Source organism: Myxine glutinosa, chromosome 4, assembly GCF_964187855.1.
Source record: "Myxine glutinosa chromosome 4, kmMyxGlut1.1, whole genome shotgun sequence".
Lineage (NCBI taxonomy): Eukaryota > Metazoa > Chordata > Myxini > Myxiniformes > Myxinidae > Myxine > Myxine glutinosa.
In genome coordinates this window covers 130,778,714-130,795,769 of record NC_136264.1, presented here as the reverse complement: position 1 = coordinate 130,795,769, position 17,056 = coordinate 130,778,714, and the positions used below count along the sequence as shown (strand labels likewise).

Genomic DNA, 17,056 nt, shown 5'->3' with positions numbered 1-17,056 from the left:
TGCAAAAAAAAAACAATGGTTTGGTCCATTCGCAACGACCACAGAACCCCCCCCCTCTATTTACATGAATGGTTTGGTCCATTCGCAAAGCCAAAGCGAACGACCACAGAACCCCCCCCTCTATTTACATGAATGGTTTGGTCCATTCGCAAAGCCAAAGCGAACGACCACAGAACCCCCCCCCCCCCTCTATTTACATGAATGGTTTGGTCCATTCGCAACGGCAAAGCGAACGGCGAACGGCTAAATCGCCATAGCTCGGTAAGTACTTGTCCGATTAATTTCAAACCTTGAAAAGGCACATCCTCGGGTCCCCAGCAATATACCTGGCAAGTTTCAAGTATATCGGACCGGTAGTTGTCGAGAAACAGCGGTCACAGACAAACGTACAGACGTACAGACGTACAAACGTACAAACGTACAGAGATTACTGGAATTATAGATAGACTAGGGCATTGCCCGTACTATATCTATATCTAAAATTATATCCCCCCCCTCTATTTACATGAAATGGTTTGGTCCAAAGCGAACGGCTTGCGAGTACGGTGACAATCCCCCCCCTCTATTTACATGCAATGGTTTGGTCCAAAGCGAACGGCTTCCGGAGTTTGGTAAAGAAATCGCCATCGCGTGCACAAACGCGCAGGAAAGCGAATGAATCGCAAATTCGGTTTTATTAGTTTTAAAACATAGTTTAACGCCAACATAGTTTGCAAACGTGAAATAAATGAATACGCTCTCAAATGTGCCATCCGAGGCAGAGTGTGTCCTCCACGTTCGGCACACGCGATCGTTCGCTGCTCTCTGATTGGTTGAATCGTTTTTTGGACATAGCTCGGTAAGTAATTGTCCGATTAATATGAAACCTTGAAAAGGCACATCCTCGGGTCCCCAGCAATATACCTGGCAAGTTAAAAGTATATCGGACCCGTGGTTGTCGAGAAACAGCGGTCACAGACAAACGTACAGACGTACAAACGTACAGACGTACAGAGATTACTGGAATTATAGATAGATAATTGACCTTGCCCTAAGTCCTTAACGCCATTACATTCGAGTCACCTTTCTCTTGCAAAACCATTTCGAGGATTTATATTTATGGTTGTGTATTCAGGCTACCTACATACGTAATGTATCACATCAGGTATTGCGTAATTAATTACGTAGGTTCAATTGAGAAAAATATAAGGTGAGCATTGCTGATAAAGACTGCGGGAGGCATGAGGTGAAATAAAAAAAAATTCAATGTGCGTACGTAATAAATAAATAACCCTCCAACCCCCGTCGATTCAGCCTTCCTTGCACTGTGGTGTTGTCGACCATGTGGTGTTGTAGACTGTGGAGAGTCGAGTCAGATTTGCTTCCCTCAGGTTTCGGATTGGAGAACTCGCCCTTGGCTGAGAAATCCCGCCTTCGGAGACTCGGAGTGTTTGGAGTGTGGACTGTGGATGCGGCAAAACATTCACATATGTATATACATTCAATTAATCCTTCACCCAAATCCTTCCTCGTTCGTTCGTTAACTCATTCCTCAAACACATCCTCCCCTCCCTCGGCCGTCCGTGCGAGACTGCGAGTTACCGGACCCACAGATGCTGTCGGGTTAAGAGGCACTGCTGGGGGTTTCGACATCGGTGCAAAGCTGCGAGGGAGCGAACGAGGTGAACGAGGAAACGGACGAGATTGACGAGGAAGGAGAGTGTGTGAGGCGAGAGTACGGAGGTACGGTACGGGGAGGGAGGTTTGTGACTGTGTGTGGGAAGCGAGAGGTGTCAGGCGTTAAACATGGCGGGCCCGGCCTGATTCGCCTCTTAGGCCTAACCGGTGAGGTCTCTCTCTCTCGGAGATCACCCTTCATGGCCCCAGACACGGCGGAGAGTTGCTTTTATTGGTGTGTGCATGAGCTGGGGAGGGAGCCATGTTATTATGGGGTCAAAGTAAAAGGTGAGGAGGAAATCGTGCTTGATCCGAGTCCAAGGGCCCGGGTGCCCCAATCGCACTTGTCCACCTCCTTCCCCATCATTCCTGTGTTTGTTTACTTTTAGTGTTTTCGTTTTGTTTGAAATATTCAATTGATCATTCCTTTTATTTCACCTCAACTTCTAATGGCGAATCAATGCCATCCCGCTCTCGGTTCCTCGTTCGGCGGGATATTTGTTATTTTCCTTCATGATTTATTCCTCCTCGTCCCGCTCGCCTCGTCTGTCTCCAAGTCACAAGCACTCAAGCTTCGCCTTGTTAACCCGATGACTGGTTTCCTAAACCCCGTGTTGTTTACCGGGTGTTGCGACTTCTCGACACCTGTGTATCTAAAGACTAAAGACACCGACGTGATGACGTTTAACAAGCTGTCATGAGCCTCGACCCCGACGTGATGACGTTTCACAAGTCCACGATTTACATCATTTTTTTTTCTTTTTCTTTTTTTCATCTGTTCACATCACCACCAGTTTGTAATCACCATATAACAATCCCATCGATGATGTGCATCGTCGTTGTTGTTGTTATCCAAATGCTAAATCACTGTTTATCACCTACTCTTTGGCACTGGTTGAGCATCCGTGGTTGCGGGTCATTTCTCGTTTGGGATTCTCAACCACCCGGAGCCGCAGACGCCCCTGCTCGGCAAATTGGCCGAGGTTTTGAGTTGTGGGTTTATGGGTGTCCACACAGGAAGACATCTGGACCTCAGGATGTGCCTGGGAAGAATGCAGTTGGTGCTACAGCTTGGTGTCAAAACCCTCCTCCCCCCCCCACCCCCCCGGTCCTCCACTTTCAAGTTAAGAAAGCAAAATCGGTATTATTGTGCATGCGGCCTTGGCGGACAGGTGTGTGCGCTCTTCAGCTCCAGGGAATTGGCTCCAAGCCTCCCTTTTCTTATGGAATCGCACAAATGGTTTCCAGCATCTTGTTTTCAGCCGTTGGATGGGGGCATTGGTGAACCTTTGTCCACTTCTGGTGTGCCCGATGTGGGTTGTGTTCCAACGTTCTGCTTCTATTTCCAATGCTCCCGGTATTTTGTTGTCGTCGTTGCTGCCGATTGGGTGAGTATGCTGCTGCTTGTGGCCACATTCTCATTCTCTTAAGCCAAATAAATAAATAACGCAGGGTGACGTCATTGGGTTGCAGTCATGCCCCCCCAAGGATAGTCCTTTCCGTGGTAGTGGACTCGTCTGTCTTGAGCTGCTTCATTGCGGGTCAAAACCTGTGGAGGTCATGTGTCATGACGTGACCTCCACATGACGTGTCATGTCATGTCTTAAAAACAGATCCTAGCAATTACAGACCAATCAGCCTTCTCCCAATTATCAGCAAAGTCATGGAATCCATCATTGCTTCGGATATGAAATCTTTCCTCTTCTCCAATGGCTTGATCTCTGATCATCAATTTGGTTTCAGACCAGGTCACTCTACTCTGGACATGCTGCTTCTGCTGTCTCAACAATGGATGGAGGTCCTCAATGCCAAACAGGAAATTAGAGCTGTCTCCCTCGACATATCACGTGCCTTCGATACGGTCTGGCACCCCACTCTGCTCACCAAACTCTCCTCCTTTGGTATCCATGGAAATCTCCACGCATGGCTGGCGGACTTCCTCTCTAGTCGTAGTCAACGTGTGGCCCTGAATGGGTTTCTCTCATCTCCTCTTCCTGTTCAGGCTGGAGTTCCCCAAGGCAGTGTTCTGGGCCCTGTGCTTTTTCTGGTCTTCATCAATGATCTCTCTGACTCTCTTGAAAATCCTCTCTATCTCTTTGCTGATGACTCCACTCTCTGACGCTCCATTCCTCATCCCTCAGATCGGCAGTCTGCAGCTGCCTCACTCTCTGCAGACCTGGATAAAATCACAGACTGGGCAAACAAGTGGAACATGTTTTTCAATCCTGACAAATCTCTTACGATGTCTCTCCGAAAAGACCGACTGGACAACCAACCCTCCCATCTACTTTCTGAATAATCCTCTCCAAGAAGTTCTGTCACTCAAGCTTTTGGGTCTCACTATCTGCCACGATCTTTCCTGGGAAAACCACATTTCCAAGCTGGCCTCCAAAGCCAGTCGTCGACTGGGCATCCTCCGTCGTGCGAAGTCCTCCCTTAGCACACCACCTGAGCTCCTCAACACATACAAGGCTTTCATCCGCAGCTCAATGGAGTACTGCTCTCCCCTCTGGGCTGGTGTTCCTGCCTCGCACCTAGCTCGTCTTCATGCTGTTGAAACCAAAGCGTTCAGAATCATTGGAATCTCCCGCGATGACGCTATCTCCGAGGGCCTTTCACTTACTCACCGCAGGCAGGTTGGTGGTCTTTCCGTCTTCTACCGACTCATCTCCGGCCTTGCTCCCCCAGCTCTCTCTGGGCTCTGTCCCCCAAATATTCCTACAGGTCGCACAAGATCTGCCTGCAACCCTCTAATGGTTAAACTCCCAAAATCAAGACTCTGCTCTCCTTCACTCCTTCATTCCTCTTTTCTCCCGCCTCTGGAACAAACTCCCTCACTCTCTTCAATCCCACTCTTCCCTCCAGGTCTTTAAAACGGCTGTTCACCACCATCTCTTATCTTCCCCAATCCAAAACCTTGATCTTTTCTACCCCCGCTAATTTCACCCCAAATCCACGTTTTTGAAATACCAACTTCTGTCCTGGAAGTCCTTGGTGTCCTTGCGTTTTATACCTATCCTGCCTCCCCCCAGGCCCTCTCCCTCCCACACGTCTCCCAATGTCTCTGCTCTCAAATGTTGTGTTTGTGTGCTTCCTCCCCTTCTCTCCCCATCTTGTCGACCGCTCCCCTTTTTATATACTTTGTTTGCTTGTTTGTTTGATTTGTTTGTTTGATAAATGTTAGCTCTTTCACGAGCCTCGACTCTGTATACAAGCCTCCCTTGAAAAGAAGAAAAAAGAAAGAAAAAAAGAAAAAGACTTCTCGTGTCTCGACCTGCATGTTCTTGTTCTGTATACAGGAGGTGCTGCTACCATATACAGTGCATTCAGAAAGTATTTAGACCCCTTCACTTTTTTCACATTTTGTTATGTTGCAGCCTCATACTGAAATCGTTTAAATTCATTTTTTCCCTCATCAATCTCCACTCAATACCCCATAATGACAAAGAGAAAACAGGATTTTAGAAAGTTTTGCAAATTTATCGAAAAGAAAAAACTGCAATAACACATTGACATAAGTATTCATACCCTTTGCTATGACACTTGAAATTTAGCTCAGGTTCCTCCCATTTCTCTTGATCATCTTTGAGATGTTTCTACACCTTGATTGGGGTCCACCTGTGGTAAATTCAATTGATTGGACATGATTTGGAAAGGCACACACCTGTCTATACAAGGTCTCACAGCTGACAATGCATATCAGAGCAAAAACCAAGCCATGAGGTCGAAGGAACTGCCTGCAGAGTTCAGAGACAGGATTGTGTCGCGGCACAGATCTGGGGAAGCCTAGAAAAAAATGTCTGCTGCATTGAAGTTTCCCAAGAGCACAGTGGCCTCCATAACTCTTAAATGGAAGAAGTTTGGAACAACCAGGACTCTTCCTAGAGCTGGCCACCCGGCCAAACTGACAATCGGGGGAGAAGGGCCTTTGTAAGAGAGGTGACCAAGAACCCGATGGTCACTCTGGCTGAGCTCCAGAGATCCTGTGTGGAGATGGGAGAAACTTTCAGAAGGACAACCATCACTGCAACACTCCATCGATCTGGGCTTTATGGCAGAGTGGCCAGACGGAAGCCTCTCTAAAGTGAAAGACACATGAAAGCCCGCTTGGAGTTTGCAAAAAAGCACCTAAGGGACTCTCAGACTGTGAGAAACAAGATTCTGTGGTCTGATGAAACCAACATTGAACTGTTTGGCTTCCGTCTTGCCACTCTGCCGTAAAGCCCAGATCGGTGGAGTGTTGCAGTGATGGTTGTCCTTCTGAAAGTTTCTCCCATCTCCACACAGGATCTCTGGAGCTCAGCCAGAGTGACCATCGGGTTCTTGGTCACCTCTATTACCAAGGCCCTTCTCCCCCGATTGCTCAGTTTGGCCGGGCGGCCAGCTCTAGGAAGATCCTGGTTGTTCCAAACTTCTTCCATTTAAGAATTATGGAGGCCACTGCTCTTGGGAACCTTCAATGCAGCAGAAATTTTTTTTGTAGGCTTCCCCAGATCTGTGCCTCGACACAATCCTGTCTCTGAACTCTGCAGGCAGTTCCTTCGACCTCATGGCTTGGTTTTTGCTCTGATATGCATTGTCAGCTGTGAGACCTTGTATAGACAGATGTGTGCCTTTCCAAATCATGTCCAATCAATTGAATTTACCACAGGTGGACTCCAATCAAGGTGTAGAAACATCTCAAAGATTATCAAGAGAAATGGGAGGCACCTGAGCTAAATTTCAAGTGTCATAGCAAAGGGTATGAATACTTATGTAAATGTGATATTTCAGTTTTTTCTTTTTAATAAATTTGCAAAACTTTCTAAAATCCTGTTTTCTCTTTGTCATTATGGGGTATTGAGTGTAGATTGATGAGGGAAAAAATGAATTTAAACGATTTCAGCATAAGGCTGCAACATAACAAAATGTGAAAAAAGTGAAGGGGTCTGAATACTTTCTGAATGCACTGTACAGCGTGCGGTAGTTTGCAGATGTCAAACCAGCTGTCCCATCTGCATCATGCGCGTGTAAAAAGATCCCTTGCTATTTGTATCAAAAGAATACGCCTATGGCTATGTCGCATGTCGGTCGGCCTTGCTATTTGAGTTGCAGATGTTTAAAAGGGGGCAATTCTGACTTAATGGGGGCATTTCCTTGTACAAGAATGGAATGCTTCTTTAAGTCATACTGGTTAGCTCCACCACCTGTTGATGAGAAGTGCAGTTCTTAGCCTCGGTGGTGATGTCACCGAGATGGCCAAAACATGACTTCAAGCTTACTGTTCAACTGGTTCATGTCGTTCAAATCTCGGGAAGGCACCTTGAAGTGCGATTTGCCGCTCCAGTGCGGAAACATTATTTGTTCGGATATCACCTGTGCATTGCCGATTGGTGCAGGGTTTCTGCTCTCGCACAGGAATGAAAGGTTGTTTTGATTGCTCCTTCGGTTGTTTGAGTGTGCTCGACAGATGTCATATGGAGTCCTTCCTCATATGAGTCTACTTTGCGTGACTCGTGAGTCGTGATGTGACCCGAGCATGCGGAGGTGTGTCGTCGTCCGTCACCTTGAATGAAACGTCATTACACAATCCTGCATGTTCGATGTATCCGTAAATGGACGTGCCATGTAATCCCAAGGCAATCGCAACTTTATGATGCTTGGGCTACGGCTTTGAACTAAAAGCTCAAGAGGTTCAATCCTTGGGGGTTTCTTTGATGTAGCCCATTGACACCTGGTTGCCTGTCGAGCACAAAGCAGACCGACTGCGTCCGTGTCTGTGACGTAAACGTTTTTATTTTTCACCTCTCCAAATACCTTTGTCATCTTTGATTCTTTTGTCTTTCAAACTCTCACTCCGCAAGTGAGCTAACTGGTGAGCCAGCGAGTTAATTGGTTATCCAGGTGCTTGTGTAGCTTTGCAGGTGGCCATCCATTCCAAAGAACGGGCTTTTATCCCTTTGTTTTGGCAGTGTATCTGTGCCGAGTGTGCTCGTGCATTTGTGATGAATTTTTAATGTGCCTGTTTTCTCTGCTTGCTCTTCCACGCCTTTTTGCTGCACATCTCCTTGGCTGCCACTCCCTTTGAAACCTCGACTGGCATCACGGACCGTCCAACCCCGATCCTCTCTTTCCCCCACCCCAATCCCTCCATGTGCCTCAGCTGCGTTTTTCTAGGCGAGAAGCGGGCAACTGTTGTCGAGGTTTGCTCTGCGAGACGCCCCCGATAACGGTGGCGAGGTGAAGTGGAGTGACCCGACGGATCAGGGCGGTGGCGTGGTTTAGGCGGCGGCAATGTCCGTCGTGAGCCTGTTCTCGTTCACCAGCCCGGCAGTCAAACGGTTACTGGGCTGGAAGCAAGGTGACGAGGAGGAAAAATGGGCAGAGAAGGCTGTGGACTCACTTGTGAAAAAGTTGAAGAAGAAGAAGGGAGCATTGGAGGAATTGGAGAAGGCTTTGAGCAGTCCAGGGCAAACGAGCAAATGTGTCACTATTCCACGGTCACTGGATGGTCGCCTGCAGGTGAGCTTGCGCCGTCCTTACGTCTTCGTGGTGATGCTGTCTGAAGTTAAACTTTTTTTCTGCAGTTTACCAACATGAGGATTATGATGATAAAATAAACTGAAATTGCATATTCCGCTCCTTAATTCGACCATATCGATTCGAACCTTGATCCGATGTGCATCTGGCAGGTCTCCCACAGGAAAGGCCTGCCCCACGTGATCTACTGTCGGGTATGGCGCTGGCCTGACCTGCAGAGTCACCACGAGTTAAAGCCGCTTGAGGGCTGTGAGTTCCCGTTCGGCTCGAAGCAGAAGGAAGTGTGCATCAACCCGTATCACTACAAGCGTGTGGAAAGTCCTGGTTAGTGAGTGGACCATGCTTTGCTGCCCATGTGCACCTTAGCAGGATTTGGTGGAATGCCACAAGTGCCAATTTGGTGCCATTTTCTTCCTGCAGAAAGCACGTGACTTATTGTAAATAACCGTTACATTCAGATTTGTGCTGAATGCCAGGTAAATTCTCGCTCTTCCGTGATCCAAGACTTTAAAAAAAAAAAATGTACACAAAAGTAACATACCGGTAGTAGTAAATAATTTGTAGTGTGAAGGTTGATTTCTGATGAGTGTCTCTCACGGGGAATTGCTTTGTGTGTGTGTGTGTGTGTGTGTGTGTGTGTGTGTGTGTGTGTGTGTGTGTGTGTGTGTGTGTGTGTGTGTGTGTGTGTGTGTGTGTGTGATGTATATATTATATGTATATACGTATATATTGTTACGGATTTCTGCCGCCCTTCTTACCCTTACCAAGGGGGGATTAAGCCCCTTGTTCTTTCTGGGCCTGGCGTAACCGAGAGACTTGAAACGCCTCTTCCGGGCAAACGCAAGGTAGGGTTTCGGGACCAAGTCTCGCTCGTACCTAAATACCCGCGCCGCCACGGAAGCGGGGAAGCAAGCCTCGCACCAGCCACGTGTAATTTGAGTACACCAAGCGGATTGTGTACCACGTGGTCTGTGCAGTCACCGTTAATATTGGACCCCGATTCAAGCGGTTCTATTCGTACCACGCTTCGTCAATGATGGAAAACACAAGAACAATCGAATGGAAGGAAGAACACAGGTTTAATTATTATCGCCAATATTATGTACAATGATCGGTGGAAGCAGAGACACAGAGCAGAACTTAAGCAGTCTTATTATAAAATCCCAGACATGGCCCGTTCGCACTCACACAGGGAAATTGCAGGCAGGATGATGTTCAGGCCAAACGCGCCGACTTGGTCGTCCAGGAACGGCCCCGTCAGGCTCTCCTCGGTCACAGCACGTCCCGCGATGGCAAGCAGGTGGTGGAAGTATCCTCGTAGCGCGTCTCCCGAACAAAAGGCAGATGATGAGGCAGGAAGGCGGGAAGGAATGTACGCGTCTCTCAGCGCGGCTGGCGGTTCCACAGCGCGTTTTGCAATAAAATACCAGCGCGCTATCACTCGCGTAACTCGATGCACTCTAGCGGCTCGGCTTCAAGCTCAACCGAGCGTCACTTTCATACGAGCGTGTATCTTGGTTCATGCGCGTCTTTCTCCGATCTCGTATTTCTCAAGCTCTACTGCTGACCGCGCTCCTTCAACTCCTCACTCAATGCCAACTCACCGCCAACTCCTTGCTCGACGCTCGACTCCACTTACTGCTCGACTCCCCCTTACTGATCCTGGTGGCTTTGCACAACGGCTTATATCTGCGACGCCCTGAGCCTTCTCAAACCTTCCAACCACGCCCTGTGACGCAGTGCTGCAGCCACACCCTGTGAGCCCTGATTGGCGGCTCGCGCTTACCGTCAGCTTCTTTGTCGCCTTCATTCGGTCCCTGCTCGATTTGCCAGGCCGGCCTCGTGTTAATTCGCGCCAAAAAGCCAAAGGCAGCACAATGCGGTGTAAGAGGCATAAGACAATGGAGGCAGGATAAGGCAATGGAAGTATAAGAAGGACCTACTCTCATTACTCTACTCAACGCAAAACTAACACAGGAAAGGACTATTCTCACACATACTATGAACTAACTAAACTATCGCGAGGCTACGTGTTGTTTGTGTGACTAACTATGAGGGGGAAATTTAACCTTTATTGTACAAAACTCAAAACCGTAAATATATATCTAATTATCTATATATTGTTACGGTTCTTTGCCGCCCTACTTCCCCTTACAAAGGGGGGGATTAATCCCCTTGTTCTTTCTGGGCTTGGCGGAACCGAGGCTTGACACGTCCCTTCCGGGCAAACGCAGAGTAGGGTCTCGGGACCAATTCTCGCTCGTACCTAATTCCCTGCGCCGCCACGGAAGCGAGGAAGCAAGCCTCGCACGAGCCACATGTGGTTTGCGTACGCCGAGCAGATTGAATACCACGTGGTCCGTGCAGTCTTAGTTGGTGGAAACCGATTTGAGCGATCCTATTCGTACCACGCTTAGCCAATGAAGAAACCACAGAAACGATGGAATGGAAGAAAGGAAGAACACAGGCTTAATTATTCCCACACGTATGTACAGTGATCGAGGACGCAGAGACACAGGACAGCAATTAATCAATCTTATCTTATTCCCCGGACTCGGGCCCGTCTCACTCACACAGGGAATTGCATATGGGTAGATGTTCAGCCAATGCGTCGACGTGGTCACCTAGAGACGGCCCCCGTCCGGCTCTCCACGGTCCCAGCACGTCCCGCGAAGATGGCAGCAGGCGATGGCAGGAACCTTGTAGCGCGTCTCCCGAACAAAGGCAGATGATGAGGTGGCACGGCAAATGCAGGACTCTCAGCACGGCTGGCGATTACACAGCCGTTTTTACTCGCGCGTCTTAATGCACTGTATAGCGATCGGCCTCAAACTCAACCGAGCGTCACTTATAAAAGCGCGTATTTCGGTTCATGCGCGTCGGGCTTCGCCAGCGTATCTTGCACAGTTCTCGGACGCTCACAACTCCTCTTCCTCGATCCCTCCAAGCTGGTTAGTGCCCAGTTCTCCCTGGGCAAATCCTACTGCGTCCTTTGTTCATCAGCGAGAGCCCTCCAGCATCACTCCCTTTCGCGCAAGTCCTCCCGTTCTCATCAATCCCTTTCACGCGAGACCTCTTGCTGCTGCGTGCGCGCCAGTCCTTTTGAGGGCTTTGTGCCACGGGTTATATAGGTATGCCCCCGAACCTTCTGGAACCCTCTCGAACCTTCTCACCACACCCTGTGACGCAACGCCGCCGCCACCACCTCTGAGCCATGATTGGCGGCTCATGCTTACCGTCAGCGCTTCTGCCGCTCCGTCTTCGACTCCGCCCCGACCCTCCTAGCCTGCCTCGTGTTAATTCGCCCAAAATGAACCAAAGTTAGCGCAAAGGGGCATGAGGCTTAGGGAAGCTGGAAAGTCGGTATAAGTAGGGCCTATTCTCCTGACTCTACTCAATGCAGAACTAACAATGGAAAAGGACTAAGCTCACAAATACTAAGACATAACTATACTATCGCGAGGCTACATGTTGCTTGTGTGACTAACTATGAGGGGAAATTTTAACCTTTATTATACTCACTGTACAAACTCAAAACCGCAACAATATATATTTTTATATATATATATATATATATATATATATATATATATATATATATATATATATATATATATATATATATATATATATATATATATATATATATAGATATATATATATATATATATATAGATATATATATATATATATATATAGATATATATAGATATATATATATATATAGATATATATAGATATATATATATATATAGATATATATAGATATATATAGATATATATAGATATATATAGATATATATATATATATATATATAGATATATATATATATATATAGATATATAGATATATATATATATAGATATATATATATATATATATATATATATATATATATATATATATATATATATATATATATATATATATATATATATATATATATATATATATATATATATATATATATATATATATATATATATATATATATATATATATATATATATATATATATATATATATATATATATATATATATATATATATATATATATATATATATATATATATATATATATATATATATATATATATATATATATATATATATATATATATATATATATATATATATATATATATATATATATATATATATATATATATATATATAGATATATATATATATATATATATATATAGATACATATATATATATAGTTACGGTTTCGCACGACCCCGTTCCCTTACCAAGGGGAGATTAAGCCCCTTGTTCTCCTTGGGTCATCGCAACCGCGAGACTTGAGTCGCCACTTCTGGTCGGACTTGGGACAGGGTTTCGGGACAATCCCGAGCGGATCCCGAGCGGATGGCGCACCACGTGGTCCGTGCTATTGCCTTGTTATTGGAACCCGATTAGAGCGATATTATTCGTACCACGCTCAGTCAATGAGGGAAAAGGCGAGACGGTCCAATCAAACAAATAACACGTTTAATTATTATTTACAATGATCGGTAGAAGTACAGACACACAGGGCAGATCTTAGTCAGTCTTAACTTATTTCCCAGACGATGGGCCCATTCACACACAGGGGGATGAAGAAAGAAAAGTTCATGCGCTGAACGCGCCGGCTTGGTCGTTCAGGAACAGCTCACTCGGCGTGGCCCTCTTGCGGTCACAGCACGTCCCCCGACGAAGGCAGGCGGTGGCGGGAGGGATCCTCGCAGCGCGTATCTCGAACAAAGGCAGAGCAGGCAGGCGGGAAAATATACGCGTCTCTCGCCCGGCACGGCGGTCCTTCACAGCGCGATTAATCAACGGCGTGCTTTCACTCTCGTAACTCAACGGAGGATCTGACTCGAGCTCAACCGTGCACCCAACTTGTAACTGAATTCAACAGAGGACCCCGGCTCATAACCTGATTCAACACCGCGCACTCTCAGGACTCTTAACTCGACGAGCGCCTCTCCCTTCTCATAACTTGTAATTCACACAGCGCTTCGAACCGATAACTCAAGGTCATCACTCAGCGCATGTCCTCCACATAACTGAGGTGGGGGCTTCGGGCACAGGGTTATATGGTTCCGCCCTGGCCCGTATCGAATGTTCCAAACCACGCCTTTTGCCGCAGTGCTAAGCCACTCCCCTCGAGCCCTGATTGGTGGCTCATGCTTACCAGGTCACTCCCACTTCTCCTGTCCCGCCTGCATTGACTTGTCAGGCCGGCCTCGTGATAATTTGCGCCAAAACTCAAAGCATCGAGGCGGCATAAAGCATTGGAAGGAGACCTAACTCTCATTATTCTACTCAACGCAAAACGAACACAGGAAAAGGACTACGCTTACATTTACGATGAAATAACTGAACTATCGCGAGGCTACGTGTTGTAGTGTGACTAAACTATGAGGGGAAATTAACCTTTATTTGTAAAAGACAAAACCGCAACACTACACCCCTCCCTCGTCAGACTCGTCCCCGAGTCACAACCAACAAATGCAACGACCGGTTAGAGAATGACATGCAAAACTAACTTTTACTTTTACATGTGACATATAGGTGTGGTTCCCCCTAACATTTACTCTGACCAGTGTGTGCGACAGTTTTAAAACACTATATATGTCCCTCCTATTGCGTTGAGTAGCTATCTATCAGATTCACACCCACAATTAACCGAATTCCGGAATTTGTCATACTAAACACATAGCCGGTGGGCAGCATTTTTATATTTACAAGCACAAAAACTTAATCTTATTTCCAATTCTATGACCCAGGACCTGTCCTTTTTGGAAGAGAAGATTGGAGGGGAGAGAAAGCACAGCAAAACCAACACACACTCATAAATCCTGACACTTGCTGCTTGCATCTTGCTTCTTGCTTCTTGCATCTTGCTTCTTCTGAGTGCATATATCAAACCGGCTGGCCCCTGGACCGGCATACAGGCCATTTTTAATCTTCAGGGCTACGTAAACTTACGCATCTTCTCATCCCTAGCACACCATAATAAAAATGCACAAAAATGCTTTTATTTCATTTTCTTTCTTTTTCTTTGCTAGGCAGGGCCACTCTCATGTGGTCCGATTGCGTGACATTAACGCCACTCAACAAGTGGTCCGAAAATGCAAAATGGTTTTGCAGCAAAATGCTGCACAGCAGAGGTGCAAGGCCACAAGCTTGTGGTCCATAGTGTGAAAGGTGCAGCAAAGGGTTTGGCAGCAAACTGCTGCACAGGTGCAACAAGGTTCAGGAAAAGGATATGGCAGCAAATGATGCACAGTTTGGCTGCACAGATGTAACAAGGGTGCAGCAGAAGGATGCAGCAGGGATGCTGCACAGGTCGATAGTGCTGCACAGTTCCACCTCCAAAATGGTCCTGGGGTGGGGGGAGAGAAAGCACGACCAGCAAAGTGGAAAGGGCGCAACGGCACACAGAAAAACAAGGTAATGCAATGCGAGGGGCGCGGAAGAGCGAGCAGAGCAGGCTCGTCCCTATCCGTCCATACCCCCCACCGTCGGCTTACACTACCCTAGCCCTCCTTGTATTTACAATTCGTCTCTACGTCTTGTCTCCCATATCCCCCTCTATTTTCGAATTGGTCTCCCAATCCCTCCCAGGAAGGAAGGAATGGAACAAACACAATGTCACACTACGTCGTGATGCGTCTTTACCATTCAAACGGTTCACAGAGTCTTGGTGTGGAGCTTCGTCTCCTCGGTGATTGGCTGTGGATGGTGCGAAGGGATTTCTCATCCTAACTACACTACTGACATTTACTTTTTAAACTACCCGGGGTCGTACCCTGCCAATCGGCCTCTTTAAACTATGTGGTTCTAAGAACCCGAATTCCCATTGCCCACTCTGTGGTGTCCTCCAAAATTTGGGTCTCACTCCCACAAATTTTCATACTGTGCCCTTGCACAATTTCAGGGCTGGGTCGTGTGGCTCCACTAGCAGGTCTACCTACCTGCGCACCTCCGCCACTGAAGTCGCCACCCGAGCTTACCTGCTCCTGCGACTACCTAAACTGGGGAAGGCCCCTCCTGGCTCTTTACCCCTTGATGCCCACCTTGGCATTGGGCAACCCGGGTCCTCTCCTGGGATCCTCGGGCCCCACTCACACTACAACTAACCGGCTCCCAGAGCCTACCTGCGGCCTCAACTGGCCAACAAACTACCAGTGGCGGAGTGCCCCAATATCCACACGCACCAATTAAGCCACACGCCCAGCCATTCCACATACTCATGCACCCAACAAAACACTTTGTTCTACTACCTGCACCACAGGTGTCAATATCCATACAAATTTTGCCTATTCCCTCTACCTGGCTTTAGACTACCCCCCATGGGCTTTCACGAATGGGTTCCACTCTTCCCCCATTCAATCCTTTGCACCATGCATTCCACACCTTTTCTTCCCACACCAAGCATTCCACACCAAATATTCTCACACCAATTATTTTGCACCCCACTTTTCTTGCACACCTTTTGTGCTCGCACACCTCAAACACAATTCCACTTGTCTCATCACAATTCCTCACATACACAGCATCATCTAGCTGACTACTTCCCCTAAAACTCGTGCTTCCCTGTCGTCCCTTTACATTATGCACTCCCTCGTCGTTATCAACCATCTAACCTCTCTACGGCCCCACTATAGGTACAGTGTCACTACTTAAATCTCATGTCCCTACAGTCTTCTAGTTCCCTATCATTATCCTAGCCCTTCCTCGGCTAGCTTCGGTTCCCCATGGAGGTAACCATTGCTGGCACCCCCCATGTGCCTATCACTGCCATCCCCCTAAACTAATGCTCATGGGCCCTGGTGTGTGAGGAATGGTGAAATTACCATTCCTCCACGTAGGGTACACTACTCTCATCAGTCCGCTACACTCGAGCCTCACCAAGTGGATGTACATTGTCATCACGGCTCGACCTCCAAGGGCCGAGCGATCCATGCGGGTGGTTAGTCGCCTGTATGTGGTGTCCGTCCGGCATTTTCGATCCAAAGGGGGAGGTATGGACGGGCCGAGGTGCAGAGCCCCATCCCTGCGCGGGGCCTCGCGGTCCCACGCACGGTGACCCAACCGTCCACGGTCGGAGCACCGCACCCGCCAGGTTGCGCGGCTCCGAAATCTCCTACCTCCCCTTGAACCTCGCCGATTGCCTTTGCCGCCACGGCACGGCACCAACCATACAGTGCGGGGGCCGGCACGAATCGTGCACGTCGGTCCTTGTGAAACCGCCGCGGCATCGATCCCCGCCGGTCCCTGCTGCACACAACTCACCGGGGGCTCGCGTCCGCTATCCGTCCCGCTAAACGCTACCCCGCTCGGTGTCGATGCTTGAGCCGCGTCCTCACTACTCCCGACCCACTCCGCACTCGCACACCCAGGCGTCCCCGCGCCTCCCATACACTCCGTTACTGCACACTCTCCTTCCACATTCTCTGGTATGCATTCTCCCTCACACTCCGTACTCGTACCCGCACACCTAGGCACACTCACGCCTTTCACACACCATCATCGCACACTTTTCTGTTACACACTCCGTAACACCCCCGGGTGTGCACTCCTGCACACACTCTGCAACACGTTCTGGTGTGCACTACTGCACACACTCTGTAACACACTCCCGTTACACACTCCGTAACACCCTCGGGTGTGCACTCCTGTTACACACCCAATCATCGCAGACTCTGGTGCACACTTTCCTCGCTCACGCTTCGGCGCACACTCTCTCTCATACCGCGCACCAGTCGCCCTCGTACACCGCACAATGGACCTTCCGCGACCGCCCGGGTTTCGTCTCTGTCCCAAGCGCGCCAAAAGCACATTCGCGCCATTTTTTCTACTCACCTCGGGGCCCTCCTTCCCCGGCG

The 17,056-nt window shown here is 47.8% G+C and overlaps 1 protein-coding gene across 4 annotated transcripts in view; it reads left to right on the top strand.

Moving 5' to 3' along the window:
• The first annotated feature begins 1,548 nt into the window (after nucleotides 1–1,548).
• Nucleotides 1,549–17,056, top strand: part of LOC137425210 (mothers against decapentaplegic homolog 1) — a 34,703-nt gene continuing 19,195 nt past the window's right edge. The window contains exons 1-3 of one of the 4 annotated variants that reach the window (XM_068113399.2): nucleotides 1,549–1,722; nucleotides 7,799–8,157; nucleotides 8,328–8,499. In XM_068113399.2, the coding sequence (XP_067969500.1) occupies nucleotides 7,930–8,157; nucleotides 8,328–8,499 (400 nt within the window). In that variant the 5' untranslated portion in view covers nucleotides 1,549–1,722; nucleotides 7,799–7,929. Of the gene's footprint in view, nucleotides 1,723–1,745; nucleotides 1,945–7,798; nucleotides 8,158–8,327; nucleotides 8,500–17,056 lie in introns of those variants that run through there. The other 3 variants (XM_068113401.2, XM_068113400.2, XM_078776410.1) reach the window with 3 other exon arrangements.